This window comes from Bacillus rossius, chromosome 1 (assembly GCF_032445375.1).
Source record: "Bacillus rossius redtenbacheri isolate Brsri chromosome 1, Brsri_v3, whole genome shotgun sequence".
In the NCBI taxonomy this organism is placed as follows: Eukaryota; Metazoa; Arthropoda; class Insecta; order Phasmatodea; family Bacillidae; genus Bacillus; species Bacillus rossius.
The window spans coordinates 309,293,226-309,310,747 of record NC_086330.1 but is presented as its reverse complement, the minus strand read 5'-3'; the positions used below and the strand labels follow the sequence as shown (position 1 = coordinate 309,310,747).

The 17,522-nt window shown below is 38.0% G+C and overlaps 1 protein-coding gene across 2 annotated transcripts in view; it reads left to right on the top strand.

The window, feature by feature from the left end:
- The first annotated feature begins 204 nt into the window (after positions 1-204).
- The window catches only part of LOC134527889 (RNA-binding protein 5-like), a 200,435-nt gene continuing 183,117 nt past the window's right edge, over positions 205-17,522 (top strand). The window contains exons 1-3 of one of the 2 annotated variants that reach the window (XM_063360892.1): positions 205-323; positions 8,635-8,715; positions 10,116-10,170. In XM_063360892.1, the coding sequence (XP_063216962.1) occupies positions 8,655-8,715; positions 10,116-10,170 (116 nt within the window). In that variant the 5' untranslated portion in view covers positions 205-323; positions 8,635-8,654. Of the gene's footprint in view, positions 324-8,634; positions 8,716-10,115; positions 10,219-17,522 lie in introns of both variants that reach the window. The other variant, XM_063360891.1, reaches the window with a different exon arrangement.

Below are 17,522 nucleotides of genomic sequence, written 5' to 3'. Positions count from 1 at the left end.
TTTCTAGATTTTGTTTTCATATCATACATTCTCTGCATCTGGATAGTTATTGATTGTTGAATAAAAACTTTTGAATTTGAATATGAATTTGTATTTGGTCTAAGCTGATTTTATAAAAAATATTTTTTTTATTCATTGTCTTTACTTTAGCGCTAGTTGTCTTTAGGGTTTCGGATGAACCACACCTTTAATATCTCTAAATTTCTATTAACTATGAAGAAGACATTTTGTTTTGGATTTTGGAATTGCTGAAATCGTGTAATGTTTATTTTACGATATTCAAGTTGGAGTATTTATTAAACGGCTGTCCAGTCTTTATCTGTGTAAGAATGTTGAATTTATCTAATTGATCACTAACTTATCTTAAGTTTAATTTAGTGAATTAAGCGTTGGTTCAGTTGTAATTATGTCATTGTTTTTATTTTATAATATTGGCGGTGTTCAAATTCTTTGCTTTGAGCTTTAGTTCACGTTCCTCAGATCTCTTTATGGAGTTATTTCAGTAATTTCCTAGAGTAGGTGGTCTTTAAAAAAAATTGGTAATTCCGAAAATGATGTATTGTATACAACTTGTCTCAAAAAACGCCACCGAATATTTTTAAAGTATCTAACATAACCAAGCATTTCGAATCAGTTTATAAACTAAACAAAAATGCAAGAAATACATGATGGTTGGATCTAATTGACGTTTTCAATAACCCATTTATAAACTACGTAAGACGCAACATGGAACGTAAGCACAATTTTCAACTTCTTGCATGTCGGCTTGCATCTACGCCTTCCATATTTCAAGTGAGTCTTCTGAAATTTTCTTACTGTAAAGGTCGAATTTAGTCCGTTGCCTCCGTCGGTCATCCGTCCCTGCTGTCACCCTTTTGGTTGTTATCCACCCACCCGCCTGTCCGTCCGTCACTCGTCCGTCAATGCAAAGCATCTAGCCCAGCGATTTACAACTTGACTTAATCCGGCCGTCAGAATATTTGGTAATATTCTGTTTGACTTGATCCTGTGGTACATGATGCTTGCTGTCTTAGTTCAGTACGTAGGAAGATCCTGTATATGAAAGAAATTGCGAAATAAAAAGAATTATGATTGTAGTTGGAAAAAAATTCTTTTTATTCAACTTACGTACATAATTCATTAGTGTAAGATAATTTTTTTTTATGTACAGGATCTTCTAACGTACTGAATTAAAACAGGAAACATCATGTACCACAGGATCAAGCCAACAGGCTCATGTCATCAGGATCAAGCTTTCAAGATTCCAGGGATAAACTTCAGTATATGAAATGGAAGAATTAGCTTATTTTTAATCCTCCATAGTTGGCTGCAGGTCTGCTAAACAAAGAGTTACCATATCGCTTGTAAATAATAATTGGTGGCGGCAGTGTAAAAACAGGTATTATAAAGTAAGCATTAAAGTGTTAATTTTTCACGAATCAGTAGGAATTAATAAACTATGTTTTCAGGGTAAATTTACAGACATCTCTAGAACTTGAAAAACATATTTTCCGTATTTATTTACTTTTCGTTCCACGAATCCGAGACATCTGATGCTGGTATAGTAATGTAAGCTATAAACTATTTTTTTTCACAAACTAGTAGGAATTAAGAAACCATTCCTTTTCAGGGTAAATTTTGGGATGTGTATAGTATTAAAACCATGTTTTCAGATTTTTTGCTTCCCGTTCTAAAAAGCAGCAATGTCCGTATTACCTCTTCTGATGTACTGAACTAAAACAGCAAGCAGCAAGCATCATGTACCACAGGATCATGCCATCAGGATCATGCCATCAGGATCAAGCCTTCAAGATTCAGGGATACGTTGGGATACATGAAAGACCAGCCATATCAAACACAGAATATATGATGGCTGTAATCAAAGAATTCCTTGGAAAGACTTCAGAATTCAAAGTGTCAGCACTTGGGTGCACAGCACGTATTCCTCACAAATGTTGCAATGCAGTTGTTTATTTTTACCCTTATGTGAAAGCCAAAATACTCACTTTTACCTGCACTTCTAAAAGATCTGTAGTATAGTTTTATGCCAGGGAAAATGGAACAAAAGAGCAGTGAAACTAAGTTTTTCTGGAGTTATAACTTTATGATCTATTAATGCAAAAAAAATGTGGAAAATTAACTATATGCTGATTTTAACCTTTTTGGAACTGACATTTCTGTTTTGACAACTGAACATACGTATCAAATAAAATTAAAAAAAAAAAAACTCTGCATGTAGCGCTAGCCTAGGTAACCATGTGAAAATTGTTTTGTTTTACAAGAACTGAAAGCTGTCAACATCAAAATGTTAGTTCATATAGGTTGAGGTTAAGTAGTAGTTCAATCATAGATATGAGGCATTCCATGTCAGATCATCCATGGGTGTCCACTACACCATTTCAGATTTGGATGAAATTTTGTACCGGTACTCAGTATCTTCAGACAAATATAAGAACCAGTATCTTTCATTTTTTAGAATATTAGCTTTAGTTTAGAATTTAAAGCCCTTCAAAGTTTCCCTCTGTTGGAAATTTTTTAATCTGCAACCAAAGTCTATTGACACATCTTGCTTCAACTTACATTTGTAATAACAGTTATTAATGTAGAATCATGTAATTCAACCATACTTATTCAGAAATTTATGTAGATTTATAATATTCGTAAAATGTAATTAAATGCCCAGAAGTACGTGCAATTTATGTTAGAAGTGGAAAAAATGAATTACAAAAAATTGTAAACATCAGTTCAGTAATCCTATTATAACTTTTTATATTTTATTTTAGTGTTTTCTTTAACTTAATTTTAAAAAACTGGAAAACATTTAACATAAATGGCTCATTTCATCCGAATGGTGCTCAACTCATTTCTGGGGTTGTAGCTTCTGTTTGTTCTAGCAAATACCAAAATAAATCATTTTTGTTTTGGATATATGCTTTTATCTTCCCCATGTGAATGGTATTTTTTTTAAAGTAAAGTGATTTATGGTACTGTAGTTGGCATCAGTAGTGCCTGTGTAATATATCATGGGGGAGGATGAAATATAAATGGGTACGGTAATTATAACTTGAACATGAAGTTGATTAAACTACATGTTTAATAATTATAGTCCAGGAATAAGGTATTCTTTTTCACACACTGCAGTTTTATGAAGATTAAATTTAAGATAATTCTGAAGGAAAGCCTCTTTAAAAAAAATTCCTTTCCCCCCTTGCCCCCTCCCCTTTTCACTCTCTGACATTATTTTGATTTATCTAAGAGGGTGTGATACTTCAATTAGTTTACCATTTTAATGGTTAGATTAGGTTCATTAAAATAAGGGTCAAATCGTGAAAATAGTTTTTTGAATTAAGTTGCTACATTTGATATGCTTAAAAATAGTGTAGAATGTAGATGGTTAGTTAGGTTAGGTTAGCTCCATTTAATGTATGAGGGTCATTTATGTAGCTTAAAAACAGTTTATTTAATAAAAATAAAATTTTACCTATTTTTCAACATAATCACCCCATCACTTATACACTTGTCCCATCAATTCCTTAAGTTGCATATGCCCCTGGCATAAAATTCTTTTGGCTGCTTTCGGAGCGACATTTGCACCTGAATCTTGATTTCTTTTTTGCCGCCTAGAGCTTCCTTAAGAGGGTTAAACATATGAAAGTCTGAGGGGGCGAGATCTGGACTGTAAGGAGGGCGTGGAAGAATCTTCCAGCCCAGTTTTTGAATGCATTCTTGTGCTATCTGTACTGTATGCGGCCGTGCATTGTCATCAAGCAAAATCACACCACGTTTAGTGCGAATTGCAGGCTTTAATTTGTTTTCTAGCATTTTAGCCTGCTACTCCGTGCCAGGGTGAGCAGCCCACGTCCGTCCCTACCAGGACAGCCAGTTACAATCATTCTGTTTAAACCCAGCTGTCTTTGACTTTACCATGGCTAGTCGCGTAGACACGGTAGAGACGCAAAACTAAAATTAAACACTTGATTAGGTGTTGAGTAGATTATTGCAGGGTTCATACTAATTGCTTCGTAAGCAAACATTTAAATTTATTCTGACACATAAAAAAAAGGATAAATAATAATACACGTAATACTGACAAGTGGCATTTTAGACATAAAAATTACAATCCTTACGTGATGCCCGGCCGTAGCAATCACGTTACCTACAACACCAAGACCTTGCCTTCGCATAAGTCTTAAGTCCGTACTTGAAGGACGGAGGGGGGGGGGGGGGATGACCACACCAAAGCTTGCACACCATCCCAAACCAACTTCTTCTTCCACCAATAACAGTTAAAGTTTTACTTACAATAATTCTCGCCGTGTAGTAGAAATTTACCAAAACTGTAGCGCACGTGGCGCCTCCGGGTACCAGGGGTGTAGACTCAGCGTAGGTAACACATGTAGCACAGTCAAATGGCAGCGTCTTCGCACTTCGGGACGAGTTCCATTAACACTTGCGACTCACGAGAAGTTAAACATCGCTTACGGTAAATACGTTGCCGTTCCTTCCAATTTTTAAAATAAAATAAACCAGCTGATGCAGGCCGCGGCAACGATCACACCGTGTAGCACTCTCCAGGGTTAACAGTTAACAACGACCATATGGGTCGCGTCCCTACTCCCGTGCACGGAGCTACACCGAGACCCCATATTCATGGCTCTCCGCTCCAGTTCAGGAACTACCAGCTGTTCCGTCGTCGGTCAACGCCCGCAAGCCACTGTCCCCTAGAGTCCAAACAGTCTCTCACCTTCATACGTCACACACCCGTGACGTCATCCACCTCCCTCCGCTAATTCCCCTCTTTCATACATGGACATGTCCATTCAACTGAGGTAAATGGCCGCACGGAAAACCAAAGTCTGATTAATTTTAACTGAGACTTTTGAAGACATAAATAAAAATAAATATAAAAGCATTAACTAACATTAACATTAAAATTAAACATAATTAAACATTAAACATAATAACATGAGACACTAGAAGTGTCTCAGCATATTAGTGTAATATTGACTGTTGATTGTTTGTTGATCTTCATAAATCTCATAAAATAGGGCCTTGTGAGTTTCCAGAAAAGTGTAAGCATCGCTTTACCAGCAGATGGCTGAGTCTTGAATTTTTTACCACATTAGATAACTCGTGTGTTTTCATTCAAGGCTTTGTCTCGTCTATTCAGGCTCATATAGTGAATCCATGTCTCATCGCCCATTACAATTCTTTCAAAAAGAGTTGCTTTCTCAGTGGAACAACTAGCTTTGAACTGTTACTGATATGAAACGTCGTTTCTTTGTGGATGTCCGTAAGTTGTCTCAGCACCCCTCTCACGCAGGTTTTCTTCTATTGCAGTTTATTTTGAATGATGTTACGGACAGTTCCAACACTTGCAGACTCTTTTGCAGCTATAATTTTAACACTGATTCTTCTGTTGTCTCGAATTATCGTGTCAGTGCGAGAGTCAAAGGAGGAAGTGGCAACTTTGACTGATCGGCAACTTCGCTGCTGATTACAGATACTTTTGCGACCACTTTTAAATCGCAGGCCAGCGAGATGTCCTTGATTTCGGCTCGCCTTCGGTGAAGTACCTGGAAAAGATCGATAAGGGGGGGGGGGATCTTCTAGCGCGTGAGAAATGTGTTAGGGCTGGCGCCCATACGTGCTGACAGCCCTGGAACATTAGAATGGGGCATGTCTGGAGCTGCTTACCTAAGCTGAGCTCTGGGAAGAGGGCAGCCCTGAAAGGACTCGTAGAAAAGCACTCTTGCTCACGAAGCCAGAAACTGTTACTTGTCGTGTTCGTGGCCTGAGGCGGGAAGAAAAATTATGTCTTATACTTGGCTAATGAAATCACATCAGACTCTGTTGCGGAGTTGGGAAAACGTAGCGGGACTCTAATAGGAATGATTTTATCAGAATGAACAATGCGCTAACAAAGTTTATATTAGGGGTTTTAGGTGAAAAATAAATTTGTGCCAATTATTTCAAATTTGTGGAACAACGTGCCGACTAGGGCATGTTCATTGAAGATGCCCGGAAAAGAAATGTGCCCAGCGGTGTTTCCCCATGGAAAGGAAAGCGCCACGGCAGCAAGTGCAGAAGAGCGAGACCCATAGGTATCGCAAAGCGGACCTATGGTCCCAAAGAGTCAGAGGACGGCTGTGATGTTACATCTGTCAAGAAGTGGGCCATATCCACAACACTTGCCTGATGCATAGGATGGCTTTGCAGCATGATCCTCAACAGCACATTGTTTACCTGTTTGGAACGAACAGGTTTAAGGAGGGGGCAGTGTTACGAATGCGAGAGACCAGACCATGATGCCAGGTTTAGAGCTAGCTAGCGGCCCTGCATGGCCACTGGTATTAATGCGGCATGCCACATGCCATCTGCTGACATAAGGCATGCCACGCGTGACTGGCTGGATTACAAGGGTTGTCGCTACCCTCCTCCTCCCTCTGCTTCTCACCCATCGTCCTGCCTCTAGCTATTATCACCTTCAGCAGCCTGGGAATTTCAGGCTTACAGAAGATGCCACGTGGAGTGGCATGAATAAGTGTCACTATTCTCTATGTTTCTGGCATCGTCCCGGGATGACGCGACTCGTCATAGCTGCTCTCGTCGGTTCGAGAAGGGCACCACAGGTACTTAAGAACTTACGCCGGCCTCCGCGGAAGTCCCGCGACGAGTTCCGTGAGTGAAGAGGGTGAGACACTCCCTTGAGAGTGGCGTGACACAGAGTGATCGGATCGAGATAGTGCGAAGGAGTGGCGCGAGATAGTGTGTGTGTGTGGACAGGTGCGAGGTAAGGGACGAACCACTGTTGAGCCTAGCTCCAGTGAGATGTGCTAACTGTGGAACTTGACAGACATCGAGTGATTTGCGAATAAACATTTTTAAGTGCGAGTGATTGGTGATAAGACATTTTTAAGTATAATCATTTATTAGTAATGTAAATATTAGTAATTAATAAAACAGTAATAAAACTTAATTGGGCTATCCCTCACAAACCCAGTTGTCCCCACTCAGGTCGTAACAATATGTTTTTGTTCTTGAAATCGTTAACTTTGACACATGAGGAATGCACTAATTAGATCTTCCATGTTAGGGCTTTATTACTTGGTAGACATTTCACTTGCAAATTGATCCTGTTTAGCAATGGTTTTTGTTGTAGATTTTTTAGACAGAGATCTGGACATGATTGAGTCCACGTCTAGCACCTAATTATTGATAGAAACATCATAAATGGGTACACTGAACCCAAAGAAATCAGATTGTTTGATAAGAGATGAGTTAATGTTGAAAAACACAGAACCCTTGACAATTAACTGTAACAATCAAATAAGAACTCGAAGAGAAGACGGAGACGGAGCTCACGCACGACACGTCCATCAGCTTACAACTCCCTGCCACTTAGTAATGCTAAGTAATATTATAAATGTGGTTGAGAATAAATTTTATCGAAGTTGATTTGCTTTTTAAAACGTGTATAAATTGTAGTTAGAATTGTTTTCATGCTATAAGTTAGTTGGGGTCCTGAATTTCCTAGTATAACATTTTATGGTGTGATTATTTCAACAGTGAATATTTATTTATATTTTGAGCAGTTATTTTGAAGTGAGTAATAATTTCGTTAATTCATGTTTATTTAGGAAATTGTCTTCATCGCTTTTTCTTTCTTTGCCGTTTTGCTCCTTACAGCATAGTTACGAGTTAAGGTTTGGATTGCCAAATATGTTTTACTTCTGTTACAGGTACTGGGTTATACACACTTAATCTGTGTGTGTGTGTGTCTGTGTGTGTGTGTGTATGTGTGTAATTTCAGCGTTACTTTTTTCACACCCCACCTATGGGTACACAGTTAACATAAAAAATTCAAGAAATTGTTTTGTTATCTATTTGAAAGTAGAAACTACTTGTTTCTAAAATCATCTTGCATCTAAAATATAAGAATGAAGTTAGCTGTGATTAAAGAATTACTGTACTTCTCACCTTTTGACTTTCCAGGTACATTTACAAACATTCAGTCATTCCATGAGTTTTTAAAAGCACTAATAAAATATATGTTGTTAGTAGCTGCTTCGAGTGTAAAAGAGGGTTTATTTTACTAAGCTGTGATATACGATCAAGTTTAATTAGTTTTCTTCGGACTGTCTCTTGAATAACTTTATATGGAATTATACTTACAGTTTATTTTAAAGAAGAAAGAGAATGTGCTTATTTATTGCACTATCTAAAAAGCAATAAATAATTTAAATATATTTTTAGTAAGTAATTGTTTGGATTAATCTAATTAAAAAATTGTGCTGATGTTGGGACAAATGGAGGAATTTCAGGTGGGGGTGTGATTAGAAATACTAATTTCTACAATATTCTGCATAGTTGAAAACTTAGAGCCCTCCTCCCAACAACTTCCATGCAGTAATGAAGCTAATCCTTCGTCTTTGTTGGTGACTCTGCTTTCCAATTGCTAGTCAGTTTCATCAAAGCGTACTCACTATCTATGTTAAATACTGACAGACAATTTACAACTATATACATTCAAGAGTATTTATGGCTTTTTATTAGTTAACAATGCATACAGTAAAAGAATATAGCAGTGTGTAAAATTGAAAAATATAGGAAGAGTTGTTTGTACTTGTGCAGGCCCAGCAAGCAGTTCCAGCATGGTCACGAGAGAGGGCTACCCGCGGTGGCAGGCCGAAGATCACGACCCAGATGAAAATTGTGAGTAGTAAATATTATTCTTTTCATTTCGTAATTTCTCAAATCTCTTCTCTCGTGTGATAGACTTTTCATTTCATACTAAATTTTGAGATTTATTTTTTTTCCGTCAAAAACCAAACTTGATTTAACGTTTCTTTAAAATTGTATTGCAGCCGTTAAAATCATTCACTGTTCTTTGAAAATCACAAGTAGTTGCAGCTTTACAACTGCCCTTTTCTCATAGAAATCAATGTCCTTAAGAGTTCTAACTTTGTTCCCCTGGAAACTCAAGACATAAACTATTTTAATGAGCCTGCAAATGCTATTTTTCTTCTTTACCATGTACCGTGTTTTATCGCATAATCATCGCACATTTTATACTAAAATCAAGTTTAAAAAGTAGGGGTGCGACAATTATGTGAAAAAAAATCATTTTTTGTGAGGTAAAGTTATTCATAAAAACAAAACCTATTCAAGGAACGTACGTTCATTTAAAAAGTAGTATACAAAAGCACGCCAAACAATTTAAATTAAAAGTCGTGTAACAAAAACATTATGTTCAACTTTCAATAGAAAAACTAAAACTGTGACGCGAACGTGAGTTGGAGCGCATAACTATCGTAGCACACACCACGATAAAGCGTGGTCTATCAAATGTAGTTAACTTGGCACCAGTCAGAGAGCTTGTGGTGCATACAATCGATGAGCTATCTGTTTCGATATTTGACTACGTGCGCGCGCTCTATACGGTGAACAACATAACCCAACATGAATGATGCCAACTAGCGCTGGCTACATTTTTATAAGCGGTACACAGCAGCGACGAAGACGAAAAGATAAAAATTATAAGGTTTGAAAATGCCTTTAAAAGAAAATTTACACATCGGACAACTTCGTATTTCAGTTAATTAAATAAGTAAGCAGTAACATCCGAATGAATATTAGATTTCAACTTTAAAATACATTGTTTTATACGGGAAAACTACCTACACAAAGCGCTCGGAATCTAAGAACATCATGCAACATTTATGAGAGAAATTTTTTTCCTCCAAATTTTTATGTCCTAAAATAATGGTGCGAAGATTATGCGCATGCGACGATTATGTGATAAAACACAGTATAAAATTGGCTGCAACTTGAAAATAACACATTAAAAAAAATTTACTTTTTACCTTGAACGCAAAAGTATTTCATAAATGTGTTTTCACTTGTCAAGACAAACACCAGTAACAATAATTATGAGCCTGTTGACATGTAATCAAGTCTGGACAAATTATAGCTTATCCATGTCTATTGTAAAAATAATCACTACACAAAAACACACATCATGTAACAATTTAAGGTGATAAAACTCAATCAAAATGGTGTGATACTACCATTTCACATGTATCTTCTACATGTAAGTTTTTATAACATTTCAGATGATTACGATTATTATGAACACCGGAATGCCCAGATGCGTGAAGAATACAACAGGTATTTACAGCAAAACAACTACAATGAGAGACAGTTTAGCAGAGACAGGTAAGTAGTAACCCAATATATGTGTGAGATCAAGTTAGGGTAAGGGTAGTTCTACTGTAAAATAGCACAGTTCCGTAGTTTTGTACTTTTGCACCGTTTTTATCTATGATAGGCCATCAATAACAGTGTCAGTTTCAGTTTTTGTGAATGGGACTTTTCATTTACATTAATGATTGCTGGTTTTGGACTTATTTTACATAAAATTTAACAAGCAGTTATTAAAACAATTACTTATAATTACATATTGAACTTTCTTTTTATTTTTTTTCATACTAAATGTATGCTATGAAGTAAAAAAAAAACAGTGCATTCTTCCTTCTAGTTTACATAAATTACAGTACAATACCCTTCCTGAGGAAGTGCAGCAACAGCATAGTATTACCACTTTTAAACCTAGATATAGTAGTTAATTTTATATCGGTAATTGTAGTCACATGGGTACACTGCATCTAAAATAGATCATCAAATGTATCAGGTTAGTACATTTTATTATAATTTTATTGATAATTATAGTTATCACATTTGTTTAAATTATTTTTCTCAGTAATCTGGGGAAAAAATAAAAATTTTTGCATTGTATTCATAATATGTGCTGTAACGAAAGTAGCATATCGATGGCTTAGAATGATAACCTCGTACCTATCTCAATTTTTGGACAAAAATACGTTATTTATGTTTTTGGCTGGAAAACCTCGTATCTCACAAAATGTTTGGCTGAAAGAAATAAATTGTGCATCCTACTGCTTTCTATTGGGAAAAAAAGAAACCACGTAGCACTCCACATTGTAGAGAGAAAACCTCGTATGTTCGGTATGAGATACAAGGTTTTCATTCTAAGCCATCGATATGTACCAAATGTCGCAGCTCATTCTGTGAGTTTAAGTACTGTATGTCTTGATGCCAGGATCATACAAAAAATTTAATCTCTGAGGGGAGTTAAACCCTTTTGGTCCACTGTTTGCTTTCAGATTCTTTTCTTGTGTTGGTGAGAATTATAATATATATATTTAATATTTTGGAAGGGGGAGGGACACATTCACTCCCTTGTGCATGCACCCCTGCTTAATGCATACTGTACTTAATGTGAATATTTTTTCAAGTACTAGTTGCATGACTGTAGGTGAAATAAGTTAGTGTGTCTTTTTCAAGTAAGGATGTGAAGAATGAGGACTTGTGTCTACAGGAAAAGGTGTTACAGGAGAGTTAAATGTACAGTGTGACAGTGTGATGGCTGGTCTTGGTACGTGTAATCAATTTGTCACGTTTAGAAGACATGTTGGACGGTGTAGAGCATACCTGTCTGATGGCTGAATCAGGGTGTCTACCGGTCACGGAAGTCACGGAAAAGTCACGGAATTGAACACATGGTCACGGATGTCACGGATAAGTCACGAAAGTGGCCATATGGGTCACGTTTTTTTTCGTAATAGAAATAATAATTTCCAGTCTACAACTACGGGTGCTTGTTTTGTATTTTTTTCTTTTATCATACGTTAAGGCTTAATTTTTTATTAAAATTTTCATTCTTTTTTCAACTTTTCAGCGAAAACTAACCTACTTTATGCAAACAAATACCGTAATCAAAGAATGTAAACATCAAATATGTTTCGTCATGCAAGTGTCTCGCTTTACGCGGCATGATGGGTAGTGTATCGTTTTGTTGACAATATGGCGCCGCGAGCGTGTGTTATACGTGATGGCTATGCAGTTAAGCCCACCGCACACGGTACAATATTTCTACTAGTTTGCTTACTAGAATGCTTACTGGTTTCTGTACTGTGTAGGCTACAAGCTGAAACACTAGGTGCACTACAAGTTTCTGCTGCACACGATTCTAGCTGCCTTACTAGTTTTGTTAAGAGAATATTTTCCACAACAAATTTTTATTATGATAATTCACATTTTTTACTACATACAAGCAAGGCTCTTTTTTGTATGCATTTATTAAAACGAGGAGTTGGTTACTATTCCACTTCTTTCCGTCCATGTTTATCACGACATGCGCGCTTAAAAGTGTAAACAACCCCTCATGCTGTTTTCGTGAGTTCTGATTGGCCACTCCTTAAATATTGTAGCACACCAAGCAACGAAAATAGGACGCAGTCTATTACGCAAAACCAGTAGCCCAGCTAGTACAGCTACTAGTATCCAGTTTGAATTTGAGTGAAGAAACGAGTAGTAGAGCCAGTACGACTCCTAGCATACAATATTGTAAGGAATATTGTACCGTGTGCGGCAGGCTTTAATCGGTAACTTTTTAATGCTTGCAGTGAAAGGATATACGATGTAATGTATTGGTTAATTGAAGTTTTCTGCGTAAAAGATTACCGATAAAAAGTATCAAGTGTTTCTGTAAGATTTAGAAGTATTTTCTGGACGTGTGTTTACAAAAACTGTGTTTTCAACGGTTTTATATTGTTTTTTATTAGCATTGGGTGTTTGCATGTAAAGTTTTAATAGTTCAAAAAGCTGTGTTAAACGTATTCAGCACACCTATAGCACGCACGCCTCAGCAAGACGGAAGGAAGACCTAATTGATAATTGATAATATTTATTGTCATTAGACACAGGGTGCAATAGACATTGTCATTGAAAATACATAATAATAATAATATATAAATACACATTTTTATGTTTAAAGAAAAACATCTTAACAATAATATAACTTTACACAAACTTAAGGTCGTTAAAATTTAAATTGTTCCATTCGTCTAGAGAGCATAAAGGATTGGATATGAGCCATTGTTCTAAGATTTGTTTATACTTATCAAAAGATACTGTCCTTGCACACAAGGGTAATCTATTAAAAAAACTTACACTTACATTTTCAAAACTCATATATGATTTACATAGTCGTTTATAAATGACATCAATTAAATATCTATTTCTGGTAAGAAGGAAACATAACGAACAGGATGAGGTGTTAAATGCAAGAAAAAGAGCTGCACATGAAATCAAATTACTCGAAATGAAAAAGGAAAAATTGCTTGAAAAGAAAAAAAGGAGAATTATTAGAAATAGAGAATGAATTGAAAAAACTCAAGAAAAGTGTATAAACTGTTTTAGTGTCGGTAAATAGCCTAATATAGAATGTTTAGGTTAGATGATAGTGCATAACCTTGAAAATTTTTTGTGTACTCTGTTTCAAAAGAGTCTAATGCATAATATATATTAAAATTTTTGGTCATAAAATTTTTTTAAAAGGTCCCAAAAAGTCCCCAAAAAATCACTGATTTTGGCTTTTGGGACTTGGTAGACACCCTGACTGAATGCCTCTCTGCTCGTTGCTGCTAACACATTCCCAAATTACAAATATTTTTGAATAAATCAAAGGGGAAGATGCCAATTCTCTTTTATGATATTATTTAGGCAAGTGTGAATGTTAAATTTTCTTTGCAAATCGAAGTGCGAAGCAAATAGTAACAATTTGTATGAAGTCAAATTGAATGCAAATGGTTGCATTTTACAAGCAAAAAAATTTTCTTAATTGTTTTTATATCAACTCGCCAACCCCATTAATAAAGTGCCCCACTTTAAAAAAATTGCAGCTTTAATCTGTTTTATTTAAAAACACGAAACAAACTATTTTGAAAAAATCCTTATATGTAATATTAAATTATAGTTTTATAAACACGCACACTATCACACAACATAAATTGAAGTGCTGTTCTTTTGAGCCTTCAAAAATTTTTCATTGTTATAAGTATAATGAACTCTTTAATAAATTGAGAAAAATTATTGAACTCCAATGTCCATTTGGGGCAAGAAAAAAACACATAAACTATTTAAAAATATACACACACAAAACACCATTTAAATCTATTGGTATATAAAACATTTAAACACTAGGCTCTAGTTATAGCATATCAGCAGTTTATCTTTTACTTTAAGTTGGCATTTAAAAACACCAATTGCTCTACAGGTTGAAGATCCAAGTTTTCTCTTCGTGTTGAAACAAATTTCCCAGCTGCTGATAAGAGACGCTCTGTATTTACTTGTGTGGCAGGAACCCCCAGATACTTAAGAGCTACTTAGGATAAATATCGGTACTTTGTGCCTTCATTTTTCCACCAATACAATGGATTCTCATGTCTGCTGATGCGGGGTTCTTTTAAGTACCATCGCACCTCTTCTTCTCTTTCATCATAATCTTTATTGTCTTGCGCTGGAATATTATCCAAGATAGCCCATAAAGAAGACGTTGGTGCAGAGCTGAGAATGCTAGATTTAACTTCTTTAACTGCATGAATGGAATCCATTTTCATACTTTTAATTTCTGACAAAAGATTGGCTTCTGATTCCATTGTTGATAGAAGAACACCTTTAAATCTGGGATCTACCAATATTGCAGCACGTTGTAGAGGCTCTTGCATTTAGTTTGGAAACCTCGACTTAAGGTTTTTATGCAACGCTCTTGCAAGTGTCACTCCATCTTTTTGGCAGCGATGTGCGATTCAAGGTTACAAAGAAGACAGTGAAGTACTGGAATGATCATAGACAATGTTGGGTGTTTCCACTCATTTCTTCTGTGGTCTCTGCAAGTGGTTGTAAAACTTGAACAAAGTTCTCAGCATGTTTCCATTCCACTGCAGTCAGCATGTCTGTATCACCAGAGTTCACGTGGTCGGCAACAAGAGCAGGTTTTATTTCCAGCAGTCTCTTGAGCATTTGGTACTCTGAGCACCAACGAATATCAACATGCTGAATTACCTCTAGTTTAGGCATGTTCAACTGCTCCTGGAGTGTGTGTAGTCTTTTCCTAGCACGAGTGCTTCTTCGGTAATGACCAACTATACTCCTGGTCTTACTAAGATGTGTGGTTGTACCGGGGAAATTTAAAGGGTATGAGCAAAACATGATTTTGAACCATCTCTAAATAATTATGCAGAAGCCTGTCTGGAATTATGAGCATCGTCAGTGATACAGAATAATGGTATAGGCGACACTGCTGGGTCGATTCCCCAGTCAATGAGAACATGTTTTAGGGTAGCAGCCAAATGAACACTTGTGTGGGATTTATTTATAACAATGTTGCTCATTGCAAATGACATAGAAGTAAAGTCAGGTTGGAGATAATGGCAGGTAAGGCTGATGTAAATGTCTGTTGAACGTGAAGTCTGACGCTTGCCCGCCCTCTCTATATTAAATATTACGTTACTTTACGTTATAATTAAACCCAAAATGAGTTCTAATAAGCTCAGAAGCCATTCAGGGAAGAAAAGTATTTTGGCAGTAGGCCTACTCACGTAATATGCGGCAAGGAATCTATACGACGTCATAGGTTATAAACAAAGCGACGAACAATAGAATAATTCATTAAAGCAACCAACCATCTTGGCCCTTTATTTTTTACGTTGCTATAACCGCACATATTTACTTACTTCGGTATATAATAGTAAATATGGACGAGTTATGTACACAAATGGATATTTTTCTTTCGCCACAGCTGAACATGTATAGAATAATTTTCTGGCGCCCAACGTGGGGCCCGATGATTGTTCTACAATACCCATAAGGACCCATTGCAAGCCCTACCAGACGAACTAGCCAACAACCACTGGAATGGACCCCTGCCACCACTTGCAGCTCATAGAAGACTTAACCAACAACAGCAGGCACACCATGGCCCACACCAGGAACAGCAGCAAGCAGGCAAGTGCTCCTGACCTTCCTACCACCAGGGATTCCCGAGAAGCAGACCCAGACAGTGGAGGGGAACAGCCTCCCCTCCTGGCACATAACAATTCACCTACCTGTACATACCCAACGACGGCGGACACAGCCCATCGACTCTGCGCTGTAGAAGACTGCCCTGGCACCGGAATCCACCAGATCAACTGTGCTCACTTTGGACTCCTGTTCCATCACTCTTGTCTGGGATGGCCAGACGAACCCCGAGATCACACCGGACTAGAGTATCGATACCCCGCATGCCAGCAGAGACCATCCTGCTGCAGCCATGGAACCAATTAGCCCTAGACCTGATGGGACCTTACCCCAGAAGCACGACAGGTAAGTGCTTCCTACTCGTCGTCACAGACCTTTTCTCACGATGGGTCGAAGCCTTTCCCCTCGCAAAAGCTGATTCATTTTCTATCTTAAAAAAAACTCCAAGATGAAGTGTTCCCTCGATGGGGATACCCCAAAAGCATACTTACAGACAATGGGGTGCAATTCACTAGCAAACTATGGGCCGACACTTGCGCCAAATGGGAAATAGAAACCTGGGCCACTCCAGTTTACCATCCCCAGGCAAACCCTACTGAGCGCCGTAATCAGGAACTGAAGAAAGGGCTCAGGTTGCGTACTGCGGCCAATCATCGACACTGGGATCGCTACCTGGGAGAAATCCTCTTCACACTGTGGCGTAGGCACAATGAAGCAATCAGAACCAGCCCCAGCGAATTTAACTTGGGACGACAGATCCAGCGACCCGGAGATTGGTAATGGAGTTCCAACCCCACATACCACCCTTCAGCCGAAGCTGCCACCAGAATAGACGCCGCATGAAAGGCTCAACTAGGGTACCTAGCCCGCAAGTATCCTACACCGAAGAATCCTCCCAACCACCAGCTTGCTGAAGGACAAATGGTACTAGCCAAGACCCATCTACTCAGCAATAAGCCTAACCACTTCTGCGCCGGATTCGCACCAAAGTGGGAAGGACCCTACCAAGTCCTCCAGCGACAAGGAAATGTCTACTGTATAGAGGACCCACACGGGAAAATACGGAAAATATCTCGTGACCAGCTCAAGCCAGCACCCTCAACTACTATACTGAGGGAGGCTCCCAGTCCTCCTCCCACACAAGTAAGAAGAAGAGGCATCCTCACCCCAGCAATGGAAAATCAGGAAGATGAAGGTTGTCCGAGCTCAGTAGCTGACAATAAAAACCGGCAAGTCACCACGGGAAAGGCAAGTAATAAACCCATTATCTTGCCCTCTGTAACCAAATAAACTTATCCTCCCATGGCTTTCCAGCCAGAAGGCGCAATGCCTTCCACGAACCCATGGAAAGCACAGGAGACCCCGACCAGAATCCCACTCCCAACCACTCCAAGGGAGGTTCAACCAACCCAGTTCCAGGATAACCAGGGCTGGACCAGCCACTCCAAGGGCAAGGATCCAGAACATCTCCCAGGGAAAGGACAATCAATCGCTCCAGAGCAAACGTTTGCCTCAAGGCAGCCCCTGAACTCCAAGCAAATCATCACAGGACAGCACCCAAAACCAACGGAGCTCATACAGCAGAGGCCAGTCAAACCCTAACTAGGCCTCTAACAGCCTCCACAGCGACGCCAGAT